At 45.0% G+C, this 22,991-nt stretch overlaps 1 protein-coding gene across 3 annotated transcripts in view; it reads right to left on the bottom strand.

Annotated features, from left to right (window-relative positions):
• Ttc7b (tetratricopeptide repeat domain 7B) overlaps nucleotides 1-22,991 on the bottom strand; it is a 245,655-nt gene that overhangs the window by 120,422 nt on the left and 102,242 nt on the right. For all 3 annotated transcript variants that reach the window (XM_045155047.1, XM_045155048.1, XM_045155049.1), the window contains 3 exons: nucleotides 21,325-21,497; nucleotides 10,597-10,660; nucleotides 6,530-6,667 (listed from right to left, as the gene is read on the bottom strand). In XM_045155047.1, the coding sequence (XP_045010982.1) occupies nucleotides 6,530-6,667; nucleotides 10,597-10,660; nucleotides 21,325-21,497 (375 nt within the window). The remainder of the gene's footprint in view (nucleotides 1-6,529; nucleotides 6,668-10,596; nucleotides 10,661-21,324; nucleotides 21,498-22,991) is intronic.

The following is a 22,991-nucleotide window of genomic DNA, read 5'->3' as shown; positions in this document are numbered from 1 at the left end:
TGACATTTAACAAGCTCTGAGTGCTCAGGCTCTGGTGTGGGCATGCCACATGGCTCCACAACTGTGAGAGATGGCATAAGTTGGTCCCTAAGCCTCAGAAAGGAAACCAAGGCACAGGAAGTTAATGACTTGCCTAGTCATTCACACGAGTGTGAAGTGGCAGTTCCTGAACTGTGATACTGGAGACTGTGCCCAGAACAAACAACCACATTGGTGACTTGTGTTTCAGGACATAAATGGCATGCCAATATAAGAAGAAGATAGGATCTATCTACCATAACACAGACATGATGCCATCCCGTTCCTTAAAACTTGTACATGCACATGCATTTATTTGAAGCGATGGATAAAAATATGGTCTCTCAAATGTCAGTGGGTAGTGAGCTAGCTCAGGATTGCTAGATACCAAGTGACTACTATTTTCTGTATTTGGCTGATTGTTCAAGGAGCATGCAGAGCCACTGCATATGACAGAAAGAGTATGATCCAAGCACAATGGATACACGTACAAAAATTGTCAATAAAAATAAACTTAGAGGCAGGAGAGATGGCTTAGTGGTTAAGTGCTTGCTGTGAAGCCTAAGGACCTGGTTCGAGGCTCGATTCCCCAGGACCCACGTTACCCAGATGCACAAGGGGGTGCACGCGTCTGGAGTTCATTTGCAGTGGCTGGAAGCCCTGGCATGCTCATTCTCTCTCTGTCTCTCTATCTGCCTCTTTCTGTCTCTCTCTGTCACTCTCAAATAAATAAATAAAATAATAAAAAAAAAACTTTAAGCCTGGCATGGTGGCATATGCCTTTAATTCCAGCACTCAGGAGGCAGAGGTAGAAGAATCGCTATGAGTTTGTGGCCACCCTGAGACTCCATAGTGAATTCCAGGTCAGCCTGAGCTAGAGTGAGATCCTACCTCGAAAATCCAAAAATAAATAAAATAAAATAAACCTTAAAAAGATAAACAATGAGGTAAACATTGTACAAAGAATGAGAAAAGAAACAAAAGGAAAAGAAGAAAGAAGGGGAAGAGAAGAACTGTGGAATATTTCGGAATATAAGGGTGGCATGCCACTCATGAATATCAGGAACATCACCTTGGTGATGGCTCAGGAGATGAGATAGGGAAACATAACAACAAATCATATAAATAACAACCATGAACCTCCACATGACCTAAAGAGAGATACTAGAGGAGGTCTGAAATCTAGCTGTTCATACTAGCCCAAAGGTAGAAACAGCATCCAGCAACAAAGCAAACTGTGGTATGGCCATACAATGGGTGATTATTCACCCAAAAAAAGCAATGAAATATTGACACAAGCTATAAAGTACATAACCTTGAAGATATTCTACTAATGCTAGGAAGTCAAGCACAAAAGGCCAGAGGATAATGCTAATGTGACATGCAATGACCCCATGGTTGACACACACACACAAAATGTAGTTCAGCAGCTGACAAGAAAAGAATGGGAAATGCAGTACCACAAATCAGTGCTGCCCACACTGAGCTGCTGATCAGAGAGGCCTACGAGGCCCCCAAAACAAGAAAGCCTTCTGTCAAAGCACTTGATTACTCACCTGAGGTAAAAGAGAAAACCCATTGCTGAAGACACCATATCCTGCTGACGCAGAATACAGAGACCTTGCTGGAATCTGGAAGAGCCAGTCCCCACACAGCCCGTCTAGTGCTGGAAAGCGCTGCATGAGCTATTGGGGGAATATGGCCAACAACGGTGTGAGCAAGCAGGGGCCTAAGCTACTCAGAAGCAACCAGCCTGACAAGTTGTACACACCAGTGCAATGTTGGCACGCAGCCTTGATGGGTAACCAATGACTATCTGATTGGTTAAGAGATCCACTCAGTGGAAAGGAACCCATATCTGGAACTGGGAATCAGGTCTGACTCCTATGGAGACAAAGACTATGCTCTCTAGTATCAAGCTCCCACTGGTATTTAGCTAAAAGAGGGGCTACAGCCATCAAAATCTCCAGTTATCAAATTTAGCCTATGCTGATTTCACTCTCCATTGGAGAATCTGCTTTTCTTTTTCAGAAGGTAATGAGACCTGAGGAGATAAACCACCCCTTGCAACTCAGTCAAGGCCCAGGTGAAACCATGAAGTAGGGAAACGAGCAAGAGTGCTGCTTCCATGGTGAGCCTGACAAACTGTGCAGGATGAAGGAGACGCGGTGAGGGGACTCAACACCTACCAAAGCTGAGATCCAGAGGCTCCCGAGAGCTCATAACTAAAGTAGACTTAAAACACACCCACCATGGCTCAGGGAATTTTGCAGAAAGATTGTAAGAGCCACAGGTTGGGATGTCATGCCTGAAGGCATTCCCTCCCCCCAATAAGTGACTGCTGCTCCCACAATACATAACCCTTAACCCCACGGGGAATACCTGCAACCCTACTGAGGAGGGTCCCCAGCGGAATGGGGGGGAAAGATGGTACCAACACATGATGTAGCCACACAAAGTATGTGCTTAATTAAAAATTTTTTAAATAAAATATTTTTAAAAAGAAAAGAATGGGAAGTGATTGCCTAATGAGTGTGAAGCTTCCTGTATGGGTGATGAAAATGTTTTGGAATTACAGGTAATGGTTACTGCTGCTATGGCTTGAGTTTCCCCAAGGGGTTCACTGTGATAAAAGGCTTGGTGGTGCCAGGGTCACACACTTGGGAAGTGGTAGAACCATTGGGATGCAGGGCCGAGTGAGTCATCAGGGCCAGGAGGTAATTCTCATGAGACCCTCTGAGTTCTCCAGAGAGGGGTTTGCAATAAAAGGAGCAAGCCTGGCAACTCCCTTCCTCGAGGCGCCTCTCCCTAGTTCTCATTCACTCTCACTTTGGCTAGGTGGCGAAGGTGATTCAGACAAGTGACAGCCCTCCCCATTGAGCCCGCACCACGGCATGGGCACCTGAGCCTCCTAAAGTGAGGGCAAGAGAAACCTCGTATTCAGGCTGTAGGGATGCTCAGCAGTTGCTTGCAAAGCCTGCTGGCCTGGGTTTGATCCCCCAGTTCCCATGTAAAGCCAGATATACAAAGTGGTGCATGCATCTAGAGTTTCTTTGCAATGGCAAGAGGCCCTGCTGTGCCCAAGCCCTCTCTCTTAAATAAACAATAAATATTTTTTGAAAAATAAATAAGGGCAGTCTGTGTGGGGCAGATGGTAGGGAACACTGGGGAGAACCAGATTACATGACTACATCAAGAAGAGAGAACCAACTGTCTATCAGGAGATGGGTCACCTCCACCTCACCTGCCCGGGCCCAGAAGTCATCACAGAGGAAGTGGTGACATGAACACTGCTCTCACAGCGAGCAAGCCTGAAAACCAGTTCCAGGGAGATGGTGACAGACACTGTGGTCACTCAAACCTCATCAGAGATCCAGAGGCTCCAGAGAAAGCAACACTAAATCAGATCCCCATCTTGTCCAGCAAGGGTCAGGGAGCATCACAGAGGCGGGGGCACAGACGCTGTAAGAGCTTCAGGGTTGGTGGGAACAGCGTGCAGCACCATGTTGTGGCCCCTCCCATACTGACTGAGCCCTCTTACTCCCCACAATGAATTACAATAACCCCATCAAACACCTCCACAGAATTGAGGCAGGGGAGAGAAGGGCCTAAGAGTACAACCTTTTTATTAAATAAATAAATAATTAATTTTTAAAATAAGCCTCTTGTTCAAAAGTCACCTGTGTCAGGAGTTTCATGAGGGTGATGCACAGCTGAGTAAGGCCACGGCGCAGCGGTGGGACTTACTCAACTCACTGAGTTGTACTCTCACATTAACAGACCACTGCTTGTTCTGTAATTTTACCTCCATTCAAAAAAATTCTGTTACTATGTAACTTAAAAGTCTAAGAATGTAGGACGAATGAGAGAGGTACAGAAATAAGCCAAATGGATGCAAGAAAACGCAGGAAGGGGGGACTGGAAAGCAGGCCGCTCGGAGATGCAGGGAGCTGAGGCTGTCAGGGGCTGAGGGTGAGATGTTGCCATGGGGTCGCATGTCTGTGCTGTCTGGGCAGGTTGTGGAACTTTAGAAGGTGGTGCCTTGCTGGAGGAGGTGGGTTCCTGGGGTGGCTCAAGGGCCAATCACCCAGCTCCACAGCCTGCTCACCCTCTGCTTCTTGACTGCAGATGCCACATGACCAGCTCCTGCCATTATGCCTTCCCTCCCATGGCAGGCTATACCCCTGGAGCTGTGAGCCCAAACAAACCCTTCTTTCCTGAAGCTGCTGCTTGTCAGTTATTTAGCTACTGCAACAAGTAACTAACACTGAGGGTTCTTGCTTAGCAGGGGGCAGCCTGGCCCCATCCTCTATAATGGCAGATTGGCCTCCTTGAGGGGCTTTGAGCCTCTGACTTTCTGGTACCACATCACTTTATTAGTTAGAAGATTCAAGATGACACAGTTGTCACATATTTGCAAGGAACACTCCAACTGCCTACAGAGAAAGGACAAGAAAGGCTGATGTTGCCAAGGATTCAAGTCCTTTGTCACAGTATGCGGTGCACTGAGCCCCTGAGGAATGCTGAGCCTGCCAGGGTCGGCATGGTAGTGCTTGACTGCTGAGTGCTTGCTGCTTACTGGCTGCCTCCCTCTAGATAGGGAGCTGCTCATGGGCAGGGGTCATATCATGCTCTTGGTTGTATTCTCAACACTGATCACAGCCCCTGGTGGTGAAGAATGGGTAATAACATACATATATACTGAAGAAATAAACTGCATACATTCTACTAATTGATTTATATAGCTCTAATAAGTAAAATGCAGATAGAGTACAAAATCCAAAAGGCTTCAAAGGATATACAGAGATAAAGTCCTCTTCTGTCCCTACCCTCCCATTCCAACACTCTTCAGGCAACATCTGGCAGTTTTCAGTGTGGCTAGTGAGGTGACATTTTGGACTTCAGTGTCCCCTGAGAGCAGATTCACCAGCGACCTGGATATCAGGTCATTGCCTCAAACTAGAAGGCACATATTGACATCAAGATGAAAGTCAGCTGAGTGAAAACAAGGTCCCTGGGACTCCATGCCAAAAGGAGGCACATGCCACGATGCTGCCAGCTTGCAGAGGAATGCTGCTAAGGTGACAGCCATCCCACAGAACCATCCATGGAATGACGAGAAGCCCACGGACAGAACCATGCAGCCTGTCCACCGAGCCAGCCTCAGGCTCCTCACGCCTGTTTTGGATGAGGGCAAATTTCAAGCTGGGGAAAGGCTTTTACCACATAAGGGACAAAAGCAAACATGCAAACCACACTCTTCCATGTACCCAGAGCAGTGAGAAATGGTTTGCTTGGAGGATAGAAGTACCCTGAAGGAACTCAATTTGAGCAGGTGGCATTGCACCCAGACAAACAGAATGATTGGCACACTTGATAGGGTCAAGCTGTTGGGAGGTGCGAGTCAAGAAACTGAGGGACACAGAGTTTTGGCCAACCCCAAGCCTGGACCGAATGCCAGCAGGGCAAGCCATGTGTATGGGAGCATCAGGACTCATCATGTTGTCTAGCTACAGCAAGAGCGGTTTGGTTTTCGGAAAGCTGAGTAACCACTGCCCTGTATAGTCACCAAACCAAAGACTAAAAAAAGATCCTAGCCACGCAGGCTCATCTGTTCCCCCAGGTTCCTGCCTAATGTGGTGATGCACCGCAGGCTGGAGGGTGAGTCGAGCTCTGATCTGATTTCAGCCAATCTGTTACTGTATTTCATTCCCTGTCCTTGTGCCCAGAGGCTGTTGCAATGGGTATAAATTTAGAAAGAGAAAGATAAATAACATGGAAAAGTTTATTTTAACAAATAGGTTGTTTCTTTCCTTCTTCCATTTTGTCAAAGAAAAGATAAAATGGTCTCCTTACTTATTTAGCCTCCCCAACATGAGTTTGGTATTCTGGGAAAGAGCTTACTGGTGTCTAACCCTAGCTCAGATGGACCGGCTCCCCATGAAATGGAAATGTCACATGTCCGCCCTGAGCATTTCCTAGAAGCTGCAGGGTAAGGACACGATGGCCCCTTGCACAAGATCTGAAATCCAGTAAACCCCTTTTGAGCAAGTGCAACACTCTAAACAGTGTTCTCCTGATGTGAAGTGGTCTCCACCAGCCAACCTTGTGGTACGTACATGTGCCCCAAACTGCCATGTCACTAAGAGTTATGCAGTGATATTTTAGTGAAACTGTTTTGTAAGGAAATTAGTATCAGAGATGAGAAACTTTGGTGGTAGTCAAAATTATACTGGAGGAGAAACAGCTTTGAGAAGTGCTAGCCTTCCCTCCTTACCACTCATGGTGTGTAGTGGGGGGGGATGGTAAACTCGTAGTCCAGAACTGTCCATCATTTCCACCACCTAATCATTTAGTCCAATCATATAGCAGAAGAGCAAAGTTCAGTTACTGGCCTAAGGTTATATGCCAATGACAGAGATGGGGCCCAGGATCAGATCTCAGGGTTCTTCCCCTAGGTCATCCTGTCACCACCCGCCACCGGGAAAGCAGCCGCACTCAGCAGCTATACCTCTGACAGCATCTCATACTGGCCTCTTCTCCCAAGAGCAATGGTCAGCAAGTCATAGACGACGGATGCGCTCTGCAGGCTGATGAGGCGGTCGCTCTTGTGTTCGGGAATCCTGCTTAGCACAGCATCTCGGTTGGCCTGAACATGACATGGAAGAGAAAAGTAGATGATGAGCTGGCCCACACTGCAGTTGTGCGCTGAGGAGCTGGAGGGAGGGCAGGAGTGCCTAAGGGCCTCGTTACCTCAGGTCATGCATTCAGAATCCCCAGGGCGCCATAGAGCATGGTCTGTGTTTGACACAACACTGAAAGTCAGGAGAGCAAACCTGCTGGCAGGCAGGTGGAAGAAGCTCTGTGAGACTGGGCAGGATGAGGGAGAAAGCTACCCTGCGCCAGGGTCCACAGCCAGCCTCATGGCTTCAAGTGAAGCCCTACTGTGTCTATCTCACTGTGACCCTGCTCCTGTCCTGTGCTCCAGAGGAAGAGAACATTACGAGCCCTGCATTTCCCATCACCAAATGGTGTCATCAAGTTCCATTAGTCCCACAGAGGCAGGTCATTCGTCTCCCTCAGTCAGCCAGCAACACTCAGATCTCTGCATGACACCTCCATGGGAGCACAGCTCAGAGACTGATTCATTTTTACAAAGGGTAAGCTCAAAATGGATGCAGAAGAGAAGACAGGGAGCGAGCAGATTTTCACTTCACCACAGAGGCCTCAAGAGAACACTCGCCAGCTTCCCATCTCCACTGCTCGGTGCAGAAATCCATCAGGCAAGCCCAGCCTACCCACACCACCTATCCAGAAATCAACTGTGCCTCACAGCAGCATGTTTATGTTGCTTCTGAAGTTTAATTTCTCCACAGATTCCACTAGATAGACAACATGTACTAGAGACCCAACAGCTAGCTCATTTTCCGTTTTGCCCTGTCAGGGAGTTCTGAATCAGTAAAGTTAGGCTTGCCTGTTGCCCACCCTCACCAGTCTCCAGGACCACCTGTCTGAGGAGCAGAAGAGACGGCCCCACAGTCTTCCCTGTGAAAGTGGCACCTGAGGCTTGGAGGTCACTTGTCCCCTGGGTTGATGTTTACCTTCCTGCCTGACATTCAGAAAGGCCATGCACACACCTTCGCTCTAGCTAATGAGGCAAAATGCCTTTTTTCTGTGTGCGTCCAAGGCATTTACTTTTAGTCACCCGTCACAACTTACTCACTTGAAAACTTCTGGTTCTTAAATGTCAAAGCCAAATGAGAATATATAAAACAGGCCGCTTCCTACAAAGTGAGTCATCTCTTATGAAAACAAGCTTGCTTTTGAAGATTTTATTCTAAGTTTTCTTTACACAGTCAGTGCCTTTTGAGCCTGACTAAAGACGCTCTGAAGGAAGGAGGGCCAGCCATACATGTCTCATCTGATTTATTTGCTATATGTGTTCCATACTGAGACCAATGCCCAGAAGAAAAGAAAGCAAGAGGCACAGATTCCATTTAAGAGAGATTTCCTAGCCATACCAAATGTATCCCATTTTTCTCGTTTACATAAAAAGTATTTATACCTTTGACTGGAAAGGTACAATCTAGAACTTTATCCACAGATAATAAGTATCCCAGTATGCTGACGGGGGTGGCTGTGCAGACACTGTTCTGACAATCTCTTTCTCCGGGAGAAAACTAATTTGCTATGCACTGAGAAAGCAGTACACTTCCACATGATTTCTTGTAGGTGGAGAGATGGTGGATAAATTTATGCTTCTAAGTTAGAGTCAGAACCAGTGAAGAATATCATTTTCTCAGACATTCAAAAACATGGCAAATCTCATTTTGGTTTTGAAATTGAGCACATTCATTTTTTTTTTTTTTTTGTCTGAAAACTGGAAAATCAGGGAATCAAAGGACATGAAAAAAAAATGCCTCCTGAAGGCAACTTAATTTAGGGATAATTTGCAGGGACAATGATCATTTTAGCTTTAACCCAGTCCTTCACATTTATTTACTGATATTGTCCATGGATTCCACCGTTCTTGAAGAAACATTTCCAGAAATCAGACATCATGGAGGCAAATGTGACTGCCTCAAAAGACCTCAACTCTGAGGAGGACTGTGTCCATTGCTCCTATGAGGGCACAGGGGAGTTGAAGACATGGCACCAATGCACACTCAGGAGCAAGTGTTCCAAATTCCAGACTGGACCACAGGTGAGACAACAGAACTGACTTTTCAGTCACAATCATCCAAGTAATCTAAAATGTATGACCACCAAGCTTTCAGAGCTTGTGCACTGTAACCAACCAAGTTTTCCCTAGCTGTGAAGAGTCCAGGATGGGCCAAGGGAGTGTGAGCTAAGAGGCCAATTTGAGCTGTTCTCATCAAACCAGTGACGACACAGGTGAGATTTGTTCACTTGGGAAACAGCAACTGAATACCACTCACTGCCAGCATGGTCCCCTGTGAGCCTTCCCTGGCAGTGCCAAAGCAGAGCAGAGAATATAAATGACACCATCCTAAGTTACAAGCTGACGGTCAAGGAAAGATGAACCAGGGGGCAGCCTGCTTCCCAAAGAGGAAGCGAGCCCAATGACGTCAGAGCGGCCAAGTAAAAAGCAGGGGTGACTCAAACAATCTGTCCCGTAAGCACCTTGGGGCCACCTTGCGGTATGAGAAAATCTTAAGGTTCAACCTGAGACAGGAGAGCTACACCCTCTGATGGCCCTAGCCTCTACTGACCTACTTCTTCCCAGCATGCAGCATGTCCCCACTTCCTCTCTTCACAGTTCAACTCAAGTAAGCACCACACGGTGAGCACACCTTCTCTACTTCCTCATCAGCCTTTTCCTCTACTGCCGCCTCTGGACTGTTAGTCCGGGGAGTGGGCTGCATCATGTGTGCATTTTGCCTGATCTGGCTTCAGGTCGATCTTCTGTGAAAAGGAGATGAACGGACAGGAGGCCTCTGGGTACTTTCGAGCTCCAGGAATCTGCTCAAGGGCTCAGTAGCCATCATTTGCCTGTGTAGTCATGACTACTATAACACAGCATCCCCAAGGTTTCCAGGGCCAAAATGCCTAGTGCTATAGAGCAGGAACCTAAGAAACGATGAGATATGCAACAGACCTAAAATTCAATACCCTGGGCAAATGCTGAGGAAGTGTTTGGAATCTGGTAGGCTGGCTAGAGCTACCTCACACAGCAGAGCTGGGCGGCGGGAGGGTGCTTCCAAAGCCCGAAACTTTGTAGGGCTGAGAACAGAAGGAGTGGCGGGGGGGGGGGGGGGGGGAGAGCAGCATGAGAGGACGAGGCAGGCAGTTCCTCAGGACTCCCGCCATGGAAACTAGAGGTAGATGTGCCCACAAGTGACTCATCATAACATTCGTCCTCATGCCAGGCGCACTGACAATGCCTATAAGGTTCCTGTTGGGACTGCCTTTTCCCTGCTGAGGTTCCTTTGGGGGTCACTGTCATTGCAGTTTGTTTATACATAAAAGTGGCAGGAGTCAATCGCTATCAGATAGATGATGAACTTGGGTACTTGCTAACTGCTAAGGGTTGAGACACTTGAGACAATCAAGGGACATAGTTAGCTAGTCCAAAAATTAAGCACTCCTCTTTTTTAACAAGCATGACTACTCCTCACCTCCTCTAGCCAGGTGTTCCGTCTAGAAAGTATTTGCTTATTTATTTTTAATTTTTTGATTACTAAGAACATATTTTTGTATGGATACATCATGTGCTAGTACCATCTTTTCCCTTCTCCCTGCCCCTATTCGACTGGGGCCCCTCCTCAGTGGGGTTATGCGTTGTAGGGGTAGCAGTCAGTTACTGGGGGAGGGCAGTGCCTCTGAGCATGACATCTCAACCGGTGACTCTTACAATCTTACCAGCCCTCTTCTGCAAAATTCTCTCAACCTTGGTAGGTGTGTTATAAGTCTACTTCAGTGATGAGCTCTTAGGAGCCTCTGGATTTCTGCTTAGAACGTATTTTCTCTAGACAAAATGTTGCCGTAAAGTAAAGGCCATAGCAGGAAAGACACTCTAGGACATGGGAAAGAACATGGCAAATGCAGTCTACTTACCATTGATTCACTAATCAGCAATAACAACAGGGCCTCTTCGGTATTTTCTTGAGGACAAAAAATGCTGCATAAAGAGAACCAACTTTGATGTATGGCAGTTTCAGAATAACACAAGATACAAGACTACAAGCAGAATGGAATGCTAAAATTGTCTCGATTTTTATATTGAACCCATGAAAAACACTGTATAATTCTGACAGTTAAATTAGCTTGCTTATATCTATGATAATCTACAGAATTAATACATTTTAGCTACACATTTTAATGGCAAGCAGACGAGTGAAGGAAAACTGTAAAAACCAAGTTAAAAGCCCAAATAACATATGTACCTATTGCAGAGGCAGAGATTTAGAGCACTACAAAATGATATATTGTAAATAATACAGGCTTTTGCTTCAGCCCATAATGAAGGCATAAAGCACAGAAGTTTCACTAGGCAGCAATCTTACCTGCTTTCTGCTAACTGCCATATCTCACATTGTTCATTTCATGAAAGAAGAGACTAGAAGCCATTTTAGAGTCTGAATAATTTCTCTAATGCTGTAAGAATTTAGTGGGCATCTTACTTAAACACACATGCTGTGTTCTGGGGCAGATGCCATAGCTGTCTTGTTAATCTATTTTATGGAATTTGGCTGAACTCTAAAATCTTGGATTAAAAGAAAAAGCTTTTAAGCTCAATGTTGCTGAGGATTAGAAAAGAATAAAAACCCAAACATAACCCTGGTCTTCACACTCAATAGTCTATGTTTTGTGCTAGGAGAACTTTTAAGGACTTGCAGCAGTTTTCTTTTCCTTTCCTAAACCTCTACAGTCCTCTGAGTAGAACTGTGAATGCTACCACTGACTGGGCCAAACTCAACTTTTTTTTTTTTCAGAGAATTAAAAAAGAGTTTAGGATAAATAAAAATAAACTTGGTTTTTAAAAAAAAAACTCCTGCCTATTTTGAAGATGACTAAATAAAGATGAAATTTACATCTTCTAGGAATAACATCACAATCATTTAATTTAAGAGATTTCCTTCCTTAAAAAGGCAACCCCCCCCCCCACAGTTTCTAAATAATGATAAACCCTTGTTCTCTGTGACGTGTTGGCAATGTTTGCACTATACCAGCGGGTGCTGGAGAGTGACACAGGAGGTGCGGCCCTCATCCTCATGCCCAAGCCTGGCTGAGGGGTGTGCCCACTGCCCTCCCAGGCCGACACGCACGCACAGGCTGCCTGGGAGTGTGCAGCGGGATTCCAGGGGCTGGAGTCAGTGTGTGGTGGTCTGAGTTTTTCAGAAAATGGAACATTTCTTCCCCTTAATTAGAACCTAACAGCTCTGAATTAAGAATGGCCGCTGGGTGTGTGTGTGTGCGTGTGTGTGTTGTGTGTGTGTGTGTGTGTGTGTGTGTGTACCCCCCAACAAATTGTTTTCTCATATCCTGTGCCTAGATGTAATTGGGACCTTGGAAATAAACTAGCAACCCTGAACATTTTCTTCATGGCCAACCAGTCCTGCATGGTTCAGGCTTATTGAAAAAAATGAGAGGGGTGGGGGGAGAGAAAAAGAAAAAGAGAGAGTGAGCCCATGCTAATTATGACAACACCAGCCAATTTAGTCCATGGATAATCTCCAAATTCCATTTGAGCCATCCTGCCTGCTCAAATGCTAGATTGTGTTATTTTTAGCAGAGTTGCTAACAAGCGGCACATTAACTGCATCTAATTCCACTTCCTGGGCCCTCCTGGCCGTGGCAGAACGATGGGATGGAGCACCACGAAGCCCCAGGGCTGGTGGAAGAAGGGAATAGGAGAAACTAGGAACTATATGAGATACTTCTGAAAAGCACACACTGAAATGTTCCTTCTCAGCAGTTAAGTTCCTGACGCCCAGTCTGGCCATTTGTCCCCCCTCTTTGCTCGTGCTAGTGTGGAACCAGGGTGGATGGTGACAACTGTTGGGCCTTCCTCTGTGACAGTCTTCTACGCAGGGCCCAACAGCTTCAGAGAGAGAGACTGCAGTGCTAAGCCCTCAGCTCTGGAGAGGAGGAAAATGGGGTGGTAGGCTCGGAGGTAGCTGCATGAAGGGAAGTGTAGGGGACAAAATGAACCAGCCAGCCGTGAGGCAAAGTCCCCAAGGCCAGCAGTCTGAGCAGTGCCAGTGCCGCTGGGGCCAAGAGTGGCAGTGCTACAGGCTGAGCCCAGCCATGCCAGGGCCGCCTTCACACAGTTTCTCAGTTTGGGTGAATTCACTCACTTATCAAGTGGTTCCATGGGAGATCCAGACACACAGGACAAGGATCCTCACGTACAGATAGTAATAGTAACCCTGGCTTTCTAAGGGCTGCTGGGCAAGAGTTCTTTGAAAAGGTTTTCCCCACGTAAGTAAGAATTTGAGCCAACCTTATACAATGACATGTGGGCTTGTCTGTCACCTATGGTTACTGTGTGAAAACAAGGAGGTGGCTGTCTAATGGCCCTGTGCTGGCTCCAGGGAGGAGTCACAGGGACTGTGTGGGATGGAGGTTGCTGAGCTCTCCAGCCACAGAAAGTTGGGTCACAATAATGACAGCATGGGCTCTAAGGTCTAGCTGAAGGCACCAGGATGAACAGAAATATTTCAATTAGTAAGAGTGCCTTGACCATTAGGGATCTGCTGACCCAACATGAGACTCCACAACTCGTCTCCTTTTTGCCAATGACCGCTTCATGACAAAGAGAGCAGCAGGCCTTCATCAGATCAGCCCAGCTCTGTGCCCTCCATGGAGGAATCAGTCCCCCATGACCTTCATCAAGGGCTTCCACATTCCTGGGCTGGGAACAGGCCTCTTGAGAGGAGATCAGAGAGTTCTATCAGCCAGAAGTCACTCTGAGCCTGCGACATCCCTTGTCTTTCCATTTTAATCAGCACTCCGTCCTTACCACCAACCTCCTTCCAGGCCGTCCGGAGGCTCAGACCCAAGCTGGGCCCTCCGTGGGCCTGGCCTTCTCCTCCTGGGGCCAGGAGGTCAGCCTGCGCCTGCACTCCCAGCACGCATTCAGCCTCTTCCCGCAGCCACATGCAGTCACGACAGTGGTTTTCAATCTCCGGATTTGATCGTGCTCCGTTCCAATTTAGTATGTGCATATATGTTATTATCAGTACTACCCCACACGTGTTCACCAGGAAACGAAGGAACACATACCTGACTGAAATACACGTGGGCAAGAGCGCATAGCAGCGGTCCCTACGAGCCCCAGATGGAAGGGGAAGACAAACTCAAATGGGCGCCACAAGTGGAGCAGAGGATTCTTATAGGATGGAATAGCACACAGCACTGAAAACAACCACTACTGCGCAACTGCAGAACTTCCAAATGTAACAGGACAAAGGAGGTGAAGCACAACTGAATACATGGTGTATGAGCCCACTTATATAAATTTCCTCTTTTTCTAATGTGTGTTTGTATGCAAGTGTGCAGGTGTGTGTGTGTGTGTGTGTGAGTGCCTGTGCGTGTGTGCATGCACATATGGAGGCCAGGGAGTTAATGTTTAGTGTTATCTTTAGTAAACATCCACTTTATTATTTTGAGACAAGTGAAGCTTGAGCTCACTGGTTCGACCACACTAGCTAGCCAGAGACCTACCGACCTGCCTGTGTGTCCACCTCCATAGCAGTGGGGTTGCGTGTGCGTCCCACCAGGCCCAGTATTGTACACAGGTGCTGGACCCTTTCACTTATGCAGCAGCACTTTCCCTACCAAACCATCTCCCTAGGCTCTGAAATTTCCTTTCAGCCATCATTTGAACTATAACGCAGCAGGTCCTATTTATCTGCTTACTTATTTTGGAATGGAATCTCATCGTATGCCCAGGCTGTTCTACTCAACTCTTGGGCTCAGGTGACCCTCCAACCTCAGCCTCCAGAGAGCCACGACAACAGGTGTGTGCCACCATGCCTCGCAAACAACTAGACACGTTACTGTGCTGTAAGTCAGGACAGGCACTCCCTTGACCGGGGCAGTGGCTGCAAGAGAGTGGACGAGGTACACACGACCGGAGCCACGTCTGCTCCAGAACACGGGGCTCATTACACGTGTGCACTTCAACAAAAGTCGTCACAATCGACTCCTCATTTGCTCACTTTCTCTCTGTCAGTTATGCATCAATAAAAAGACTGTCCTAAAGTAAGCAAACCAGGGGCTGGAGAGGTGGCTCAGAGGTTAAAGGTACATGTGCCTGCAAAGCCTAATAGCCCAGCTTTGATTCCCCAGTGCCCAGATAAAGTCAGATGCGCAAAGATAGCGCATGCATCTGGAATTCATTTGCAGTGGCAACAGGCTCTGGTGTGCCTATTCTCTTTCTCTTCTTGAAAATAAATAAAATTAAAAAAAAAAAAAAAGTAATGGTTAAGGAACTTTCTCTCAGACGAGATTGGGTACGTTCAGGGCAGTAGAGCCGTAGACAAAGCTTCTCTTTTCTAAAGGTTGTGACCTCTGGGTTGACTCAAAACGCTAACAATGGAGTGTTCAGCACTGAGTCATCTCTACCACACCATCCAAGACTCAGAGACCACAGTGGGAGAAGTGGTGGAAAGTATGTAAAAGTCAAAGGAAGGTGAGGAATGCTTTGCAATGCTATCTTCTAGACATGACATGGCCCAAGCACTCATTACTTCACAGTGGCTGATGCTACCTAGAGCTGCATAATGGGGAGGGGAATGATGACATCAAAATGCAAAACAGTCTAGCTGGAAAGAAGAAGGTATTCAGCAGAGAAGAGATAAGGGAGGGGGAAAGGAAGACTGATGGAAGGGATTATGATTGAAATATAATGCATATATAGAGAGGTTGTCAATAAAAAATGGTTTTTAAAAAATCACTGAATGAATTTTGGCTTGGAATTGGGGCAGAATTTCCAGCAATTTTGAAATGGCTATTTTGTACTATGTATTTGTGTGAAGTGGCATTCTCAACAACAATTATACAGTAAAAATATTGATCAACTTTGAAAAACACTGACTCTTTTCTATGTCCTATCAAGACTTATTTCTTTTTTTTGCTTTTCAAGGTAGGGTCTTGCTCTAGCCCAGGCTGACCTGTAATCCACTATGTAGTCTCAGAGTGGCCTTGAACTCACAGCAATCCTCTTACTTCTGCCTCCCAAGTACTGGGATTAAAGGTGTGTGCCACCATGCCCAGCTTAAAACTTAATTATTTAAAATATATATATATATATATAAATTTATTTATTTATTTGACAGAGAAAGAGAGAGAGAATGAGTGTGCTACGGCCTCCAACCACTGCAAATGAACTCCAGGCACATGTACCACCTTGTGCATATGGCTAACATGGGTCCTGGGGAATCGAACCTGGGTCTTTTGGCTTTGCAGGCAAGCGCCTTAACCACTAACCCATCCCTCCAGCCCAAGACTTAATTCTTTATGTTAAAAAGCACAGCTAAGCTGGAGATATGGCTTAGCGGTTAAGGTGCATGACTGCAAAGCCTAAGGACCCAGGATCAATTCTCCATATCCCACGTAAACCAGATGCACAAGGTGGCGCACGCATCTGGAGTTCATTTGCAGTGGCCAGAGGCCCTGGCATGCCCATTCTCTCTCTCTCTAATAAATAAATCAAAATCAATATTTAAATTTAAAAAGCACATCTATCTCATTATACATGAATTTGCTTTCACTTTCCTAAATGGTAACATATGTATTGTTTTAAAGTATTTTAATGATTTATTATCAATAAATGTTTTATTTGCATGTTTATTTTATATAGCTATATCCGAGATTGCATAAAAATGTCTTGGACAAAAGAAGTTGTAAGTTTAAAAACTGTAAGAGTTTGAACAAAAGTGGAAAGTTTGGGAATATTGGCCAGTATGAAGTCTGAACACCATCTACAGACTCCCTCTTTGATCTGCCAGTGAGCACAGTAGAAAGGGTGGTGGTGTCCTGCCATGCCACCAATGGACCATGTGCGTGAAGCCATGGCAGCAAGAGAGCCCCAAATAAATAAGTGCTTTGGGCTTCCTCTCTTTACTACTATTTCATGTAAGAAATACACTGGAAACATAAAAAGCTATGAAGTAAAACTGATTAAGGGGGCTGGAGAGACTGCTTAGTGGATAAGGTGGTTTCCTGTGAAACCTAAGGACCTAGGCTCGATTCCCCAGTACCCACGTAAGCCAGATATACAAGGTGGTCCATGTGTCTAGGGCTTGTTTGCAGTGGCTGGAGGTCCTGGCACACCCATTCTCTTTGTCTGCCTCTTTTCTCTTTCTCTCCAATAAATATTTTTTAAAAAGAAAATAAAAAACTGATTTAGGTATAAGAATTACCATAAAAATTAATGAAACAGAGAACAGAGTTACAATAGTGAAAATGAGCAAAACTTAAAGTAGGTTCTTCAAAAATATAAACAGATTAGGAAGCTTTTAGTTAGACTCCTCCCCTGCTGCAAAGAGAATGAAAGACAGGATGTAACCACCCACTCTGAAGGGACAAGACAAACACAGAGTACTAGGAATGGATGAAATAGACAAAGTTGGGGCTGGAGAGATGGCTTAGCGGTTAAGCACTTGCCTGTGAAGCCTAAGGACTCCAGTTCAAGGCTCGATTCCCCAGCACCCACGTTAGCCAGATGCACAAGGGGGTGCACGTGTCTGGACTTCCTTTGCAGTGGCTAGAGGCCCTGGCATGCCCATTCTCTATCTATCTACCTACCTCTTTCTCTCTCTGCCTGTCGCTCTCAAAAAAAAAAAAAAAAAAAGACAAAGTTATAGGAAGACACAAATAACTAAAACTACTTCAGGAATAAATAGAGAATGTAAACAGACTTCTACCAAAAGATTAAATTTAATTCAATAAACACCTTCAAGAAAAACCCAAGACCAGATCGCTTCATTGGTAAATTCTACCAAACATTTCAAGGACAATGAATACTGCTGTTCTATATTTTTTTAAGGAAAAGGGGGAAAAATATGTCTCAATTCATGTTATATGACCAGAATTATACAAATACCTAAACAAGACAAAGGTATTATAAGAAAACTATACAACAATATCTTTTAGGAAGACAAAATGTAAAAAAATTTCAACAAAATACTATTACATAGAACACAGAAATAAATAAAAAAAGATGATACACTGTGACCTGTGGGATTTATTAAAGGAATGCAAGACTGGTTCCACATTTGAAAAATCTAAGAGAATCATCCATGATAATAAAGAACAAAAACTTACACAATCAACACCGGGCATGGCAGCACACGCCTTTAATCCCAGCACTCAGGAGTCTGAGGTAGGAGGACTGGCATGAGTTCGAGGCTACCCTGAGACTCCATAGTGAATTCCAGGTCAGGCCAGGCTAGAGAGAGACCCTACCTCAGGAAAAAAAAAAAAAAAAAAACCTTACACAATCAGTTGAATAGACACAAATTAGGAGCCTGACACAATTTAATACTTTTCATGGTTCAACAAAGTAGGAATACCACTGAGCCTGGTGTGGTGGCACAAGCCTTTAATCCCAGCACTCAGGAGGCAGAGGTAGAAGGATCACCATGAGTTCAAGGCCACCCTGAGACTACATAGTGAATTCCATCTAGGTCAGGCGTGAGCTAGAGTGAGACCCTACCTCGAGCTGCCCCTCCCCAAAAAAAAACAGCTAGGACTACCATAATTAATAGTGGATGCTAAACGCTCTCCTATTCTAAGATCAGAAACAAGACAAGGATTTTCTCTCTTACCAACTACTCATTGTGCTACAGGTTATAGCCAGGCAACTAGGAAAGAAAATGAAATACAAAGCATTGAGCTTCGAAAGGAATATAGAAAACAATCTCTACAGATAGCATGACCTTATAAATAACCCAAAGGATGTAAACATCTATAGAGCCAATAAGCACATCCAGCAAAGCTACACCATATAGGATCAATCTACAAAATCAACAACTGTTCTTCCATAGACTTGCAGTGAAAAATTAAAAAATGAGAGAAAGTAATTCCATTTACCACAGCATCAAAACGAACTGTGGAGCTGGGGAATGTGGCTCAGTGGTAAAGCACTTGCCTAACATATTCAAAGCTCTAAGTTCTATTCCCAGCCCTGCCCGCCCCCAAGAAAAGGGGGGCGGGAGAGGAACCATGAGTACACAGATACCAAAAAATTAGGAGTAACTTTAAGAAAGGAAACACAAATCTTATCCGTTGAGGATTATAAATCATTGTCGAAAACTCAAATAAAAGATAAATAAATGGAAAACACCTATGGTCCACAAATAAGAAGAAACAATGTTGTTAAAAATAGCAGAACTACACAAACTGTTCTACAAATTATAAATTCAGGGCAATTCCTATCACAATTCCGGCTGCTTTTTTCTTTCTGGCAGAAATGGAAAAGCTGAGAATTCAGAGGAATTAAAGGGACTGGGAAATGGGGTGACAGCTAAGAAATACTGGGTATATTTTTGGAGTAGAGAAAATATTCTAGACCTGATTATAATGATGGATTTGTGACTATGTGTCTGTATTAGAAGACACTGAGTTGCAGTTTTAATCAGTGAAATGTATAAGATGTGAATGATATTTCAACAAAACTGGTCAAAAACAAACTGATTCTGCATATCTGTGTGGAATGAAACGTGACTCAAAGTGGAAAGGTTCCTTTCAGACCATATTTTCTGGGTCTGTGTTTTGCCCTGGAATTCTCCTTATATGGTGGAAATTTTATGACAGAGTGGTGTCAGGAGAGTGACAAGGTCTGAAATGCCCCAGAAGAGCCAGAAATAAGCAGTAATGTGAAAGCTCCTGCCTCCAATGTAACAGAGCTCCAGCCAGGTGTTACGCTTGAATGGGGATGAGGGTGGGGATTTCATGTATCTGGCACCTTGGCTATTAGAAGCATCTAAGGCAGGAAACAGGGGCTGGAGAGATGGCTCAGTGGTTAAAGGTGCTTGCCTATAAAGCCTGATGGCACAGATTCAATTCCCCAGTGCCCATGTAAAGCCAGATGCACAAAGTGGCACACACATTTGGAATTTGTTTCCAATAGTAGAAGGCACTGGTGTGCCCATACTTATATTCTCTCCCTCTCTCTCTCTCTCTCTCTCTTTCTCTCTCATAAATAAAAATGTTTTTAAGGGTAGAAAGATGGCTTAGCAGTTAAAGCACTTGCCTGCAAAACCTAAGGACCAAGATTCACTTCCCCAGTACCCACATAAACCAGATGCACAAGGTGGTGCATGCATCTGGAGTTTACAGTGGCTAGAGGACCTGGTGCACCTGTTCTTTCTCTCTCTCTCTCTCTCCCCCCATCTCTTTCTCTCTCTGTCAAATAAATAATATTTTTAAAATAAGGCAAATAAATGTAGGATTCGTTCTGATGGCATAGATATCACTTACAATATGAATCTCAACCTGCTTCTAGATGGCTCATGGTGAGGGATCAGCACTTCTGAGTTTGGGAAAGGCTAGAACTGATGTTTCTGGAATGCAGAGAGGGACTACGGAGTAAGCAGAGTCTGGGGATGAAACAAACTCGTGCTTCACCAAGAAAGGGAAACAGAGATGAAGCTAAATTAAAATTGAAACGCCCTCAGGAGAAAACCAGGAATAGGTTCCCCTGTGAAAATCTACATAAGAATATAAATAAACTGGATAAAAAGGTGCCAGGAAGCGAGACCTCAAAGGATCGAGAGGCAGCCACCTTAAGAGTTTAACATTGCTAGCCGGGCGTGGCAGTGCACGCCTTTAATCCCAGCACTGGGGAGGCAGAGGTGGGAGGATCACAGTGAGTGGGAGGCCGACCTGAGACTCCACAGTGAATTCCAGGTCAGCCTAGGCTAGAGTGAGACCCTACCTCGAAAAACCAAAAAAAAAAAAAAAAAAAAAAAAGAGTCTAACATTGTTTTCAGGCATTACACGTGGAGCCAGTATCATCAGCCCTTCTCCCTCAGTGCATCTCTGAGCATACAAAGCAGCACCTTGCTCTCTGGCTGGCCCTTTATGCAATTTGATAACACTGAAGAGGCCCCTGGCCTTCATTTACCAGGGTCCTCTTCCTTCACGTAGGGATTCAGAAAGGTCACCAAACCTTGTCCTCCGGACTCAGGCAGTGAGGGGATTAAAGGCTGTACGAGGAGTTTTTGCAATGAGTGAACAATTGTTCCTCTTCCCTAGGCTTCTCCTGGTTGTTCCTAGGTCCTCAGGCCCTGACTTGGCCTGACTTGGGCCTGAGAAGGTAGCAACTCCCTGACCCATTCTCCTTTAAGGATACCTAATCCTAAATTAAAATCTTAAAAATGTAAAGAAATTCTAAACAGGCTTCATTGGAAAGTTATTTAATTGTCCTTATAACTAGTTTAGTTTAGAACAAGATTTTAAAAGATCAAAGAGTTGCTGAAGAAAAGAAAAACCATCAGCAAACCTGCAAACAGTGGCTTCTGATTGCTGTGTAAAGCTGGGGTCCTTGTGAAAAATGGAGTGAGAATCCCAAAGACCAACCGATATGACAGCAGCCTGGCGCTGATGGGAGCAGCTCCCTTTGCGCAATGTCCCCATCCTGTAACTCCATCACGTGGTGGAGTTACAGCCAGTGGGGAAGGAGCTCTAGTAAGTTAGTATGAGACTCATTTATCTGATTTTCTCTTAGGAAGAGTCTGCTCTATGCTGTCTGTGAGTAGAGACTCACCTTTGAATTTTCCCACATTCCCTTCCCATCCCAGGGCCCCCCAGCTGAGGACATCGACTTCGTACTTCTCTCCTGAGTAGACGCGGGCTCTGCGAGGGAGTGTGTAGGTTTTGGTGTTTGCTCCTTTCCGGAGAGGGTCGTCCAGAGGTGATTGACAGGGAGGATCCTCCAGGGGGCTCCAGTAGCTCTGCTCACACATACCCCGCAACAAGATCTCCGCCAACTGCCTGGCTATTGTCTGAGAACACAAAGGAGGAAAGACATGACCAGGAAGCTACCTTATGTGATCCACTCATCATCACCACATGTGAGGGAGGCATGACTAAGACTCAGAATCAGAAGTGTTTACTTCTGTGATGAAAATCACACCAGTTCATAACAACAAAAGAAAATAATGATATGGTAAGAGTTGAAAACTAAAAATAAAAAAAAATTCATGAATTTCCAATGTGTTGCACAAGGATATGAATGAAACATGTTTTATACCTGAAATAACTACTCATGTAGCTAATTCTTTTCCCAAGAGCTTCTAGAAACAGCAAGTGAATTGCACATATTTTCACCACCTCACAGCAGAAGCCTTCTAAAGCTCAAACCTGGTCAAAAGCCAGTACTCAATGCTATTCTGCAAGAAAATCTCCTCCTTAGCCATACGAGGCCCACAGAAGAGTTTCAAAGGGTCTTCCTCTTCAGAAACATCAAGGGCCGGTTTAGGACCTGGGACCCAGAACTTGGGTACTTGGCACACTGTTCTTGGTTCATTCTGGGCTTCCCAGCCCAGAGGCATCCATCAGCCTTGTGTATTGTGCAATAGGGAAGGACACGTAAGGGTTGTGGCTTGTGATCAAAAAAGACCTTCTAGGAGCTGGAGAGATTGCTCAGTGGTTAAAGGTACTTTCTAACAAAGCCTAACAGCCTGAGTTCAATTCTTCAGTACCCATGTAAAGCCAGATACACAAAGTGGTATATGCATCTGGAGTTCGTTTGTAGCAGCCATAGGCCCTTATATGCCTATTCGTGTGCGCTCTCTCTCTCTCTCTCTCTCTTTCTCTCTCTCTCTCTCTGTTTGCAAATACATAAATAAAAACATTCTTTACAAAAGACCCTTGTGCAAAGTTGGTGGGCATCTCCACCTCACTGGCATCCTAGATTAACATGCTTTCCAGATCCCTCTGTCATTTCACTCGTAAAACAATCCCACAGACCACACATGCAGGGGAGGGAGGGGTACTAAAAATCATGTGTTGGTTCAAGCTCCTAATCTTAAAGGGACCAAGAGGAGAACTTAAACACATATACACACTCTTTCAAATAGATCCCTGTATCTCAGGGTAGGCCAGGCCACCCATGATCAGTGAGAGATGACATAGTTATACTTTAGCCAGCAGTTTTCTACCAGGTTTTCATATTCTTTAGAAGATACAAACAAACAATGCTAATCTTCCCTGAGAACAGGCCTTTTCAAATAAATATGTTCCAGAAGAGATCTATGCTAAGCCTGTATCTATATGAAATCTCGTAATACTTCCCAAGGAAACTTAAGTGCAACCAAATCACTAGCTTGGTGGGTTCTGATAACCACTGGGAAAAGGGACATTTTTTTTTGATTATTCCCATGTAGGACCCACTGTCTTTAAATATCTATAAAAATGTGAAATGAAATGCACTTGGATCACCCCCAGCTGAGCCATCTGTAAAGATCTCATAAGAACACAATTTTCAGGATCTAAAC

This window comes from Jaculus jaculus, chromosome 7 (assembly GCF_020740685.1).
Source record: "Jaculus jaculus isolate mJacJac1 chromosome 7, mJacJac1.mat.Y.cur, whole genome shotgun sequence".
NCBI classification, from domain to species: Eukaryota; Metazoa; Chordata; class Mammalia; order Rodentia; family Dipodidae; genus Jaculus; species Jaculus jaculus.
The sequence above is the reverse complement of the archived record's forward strand: the minus strand, read 5'-3'. Positions and strand labels throughout refer to the sequence as shown.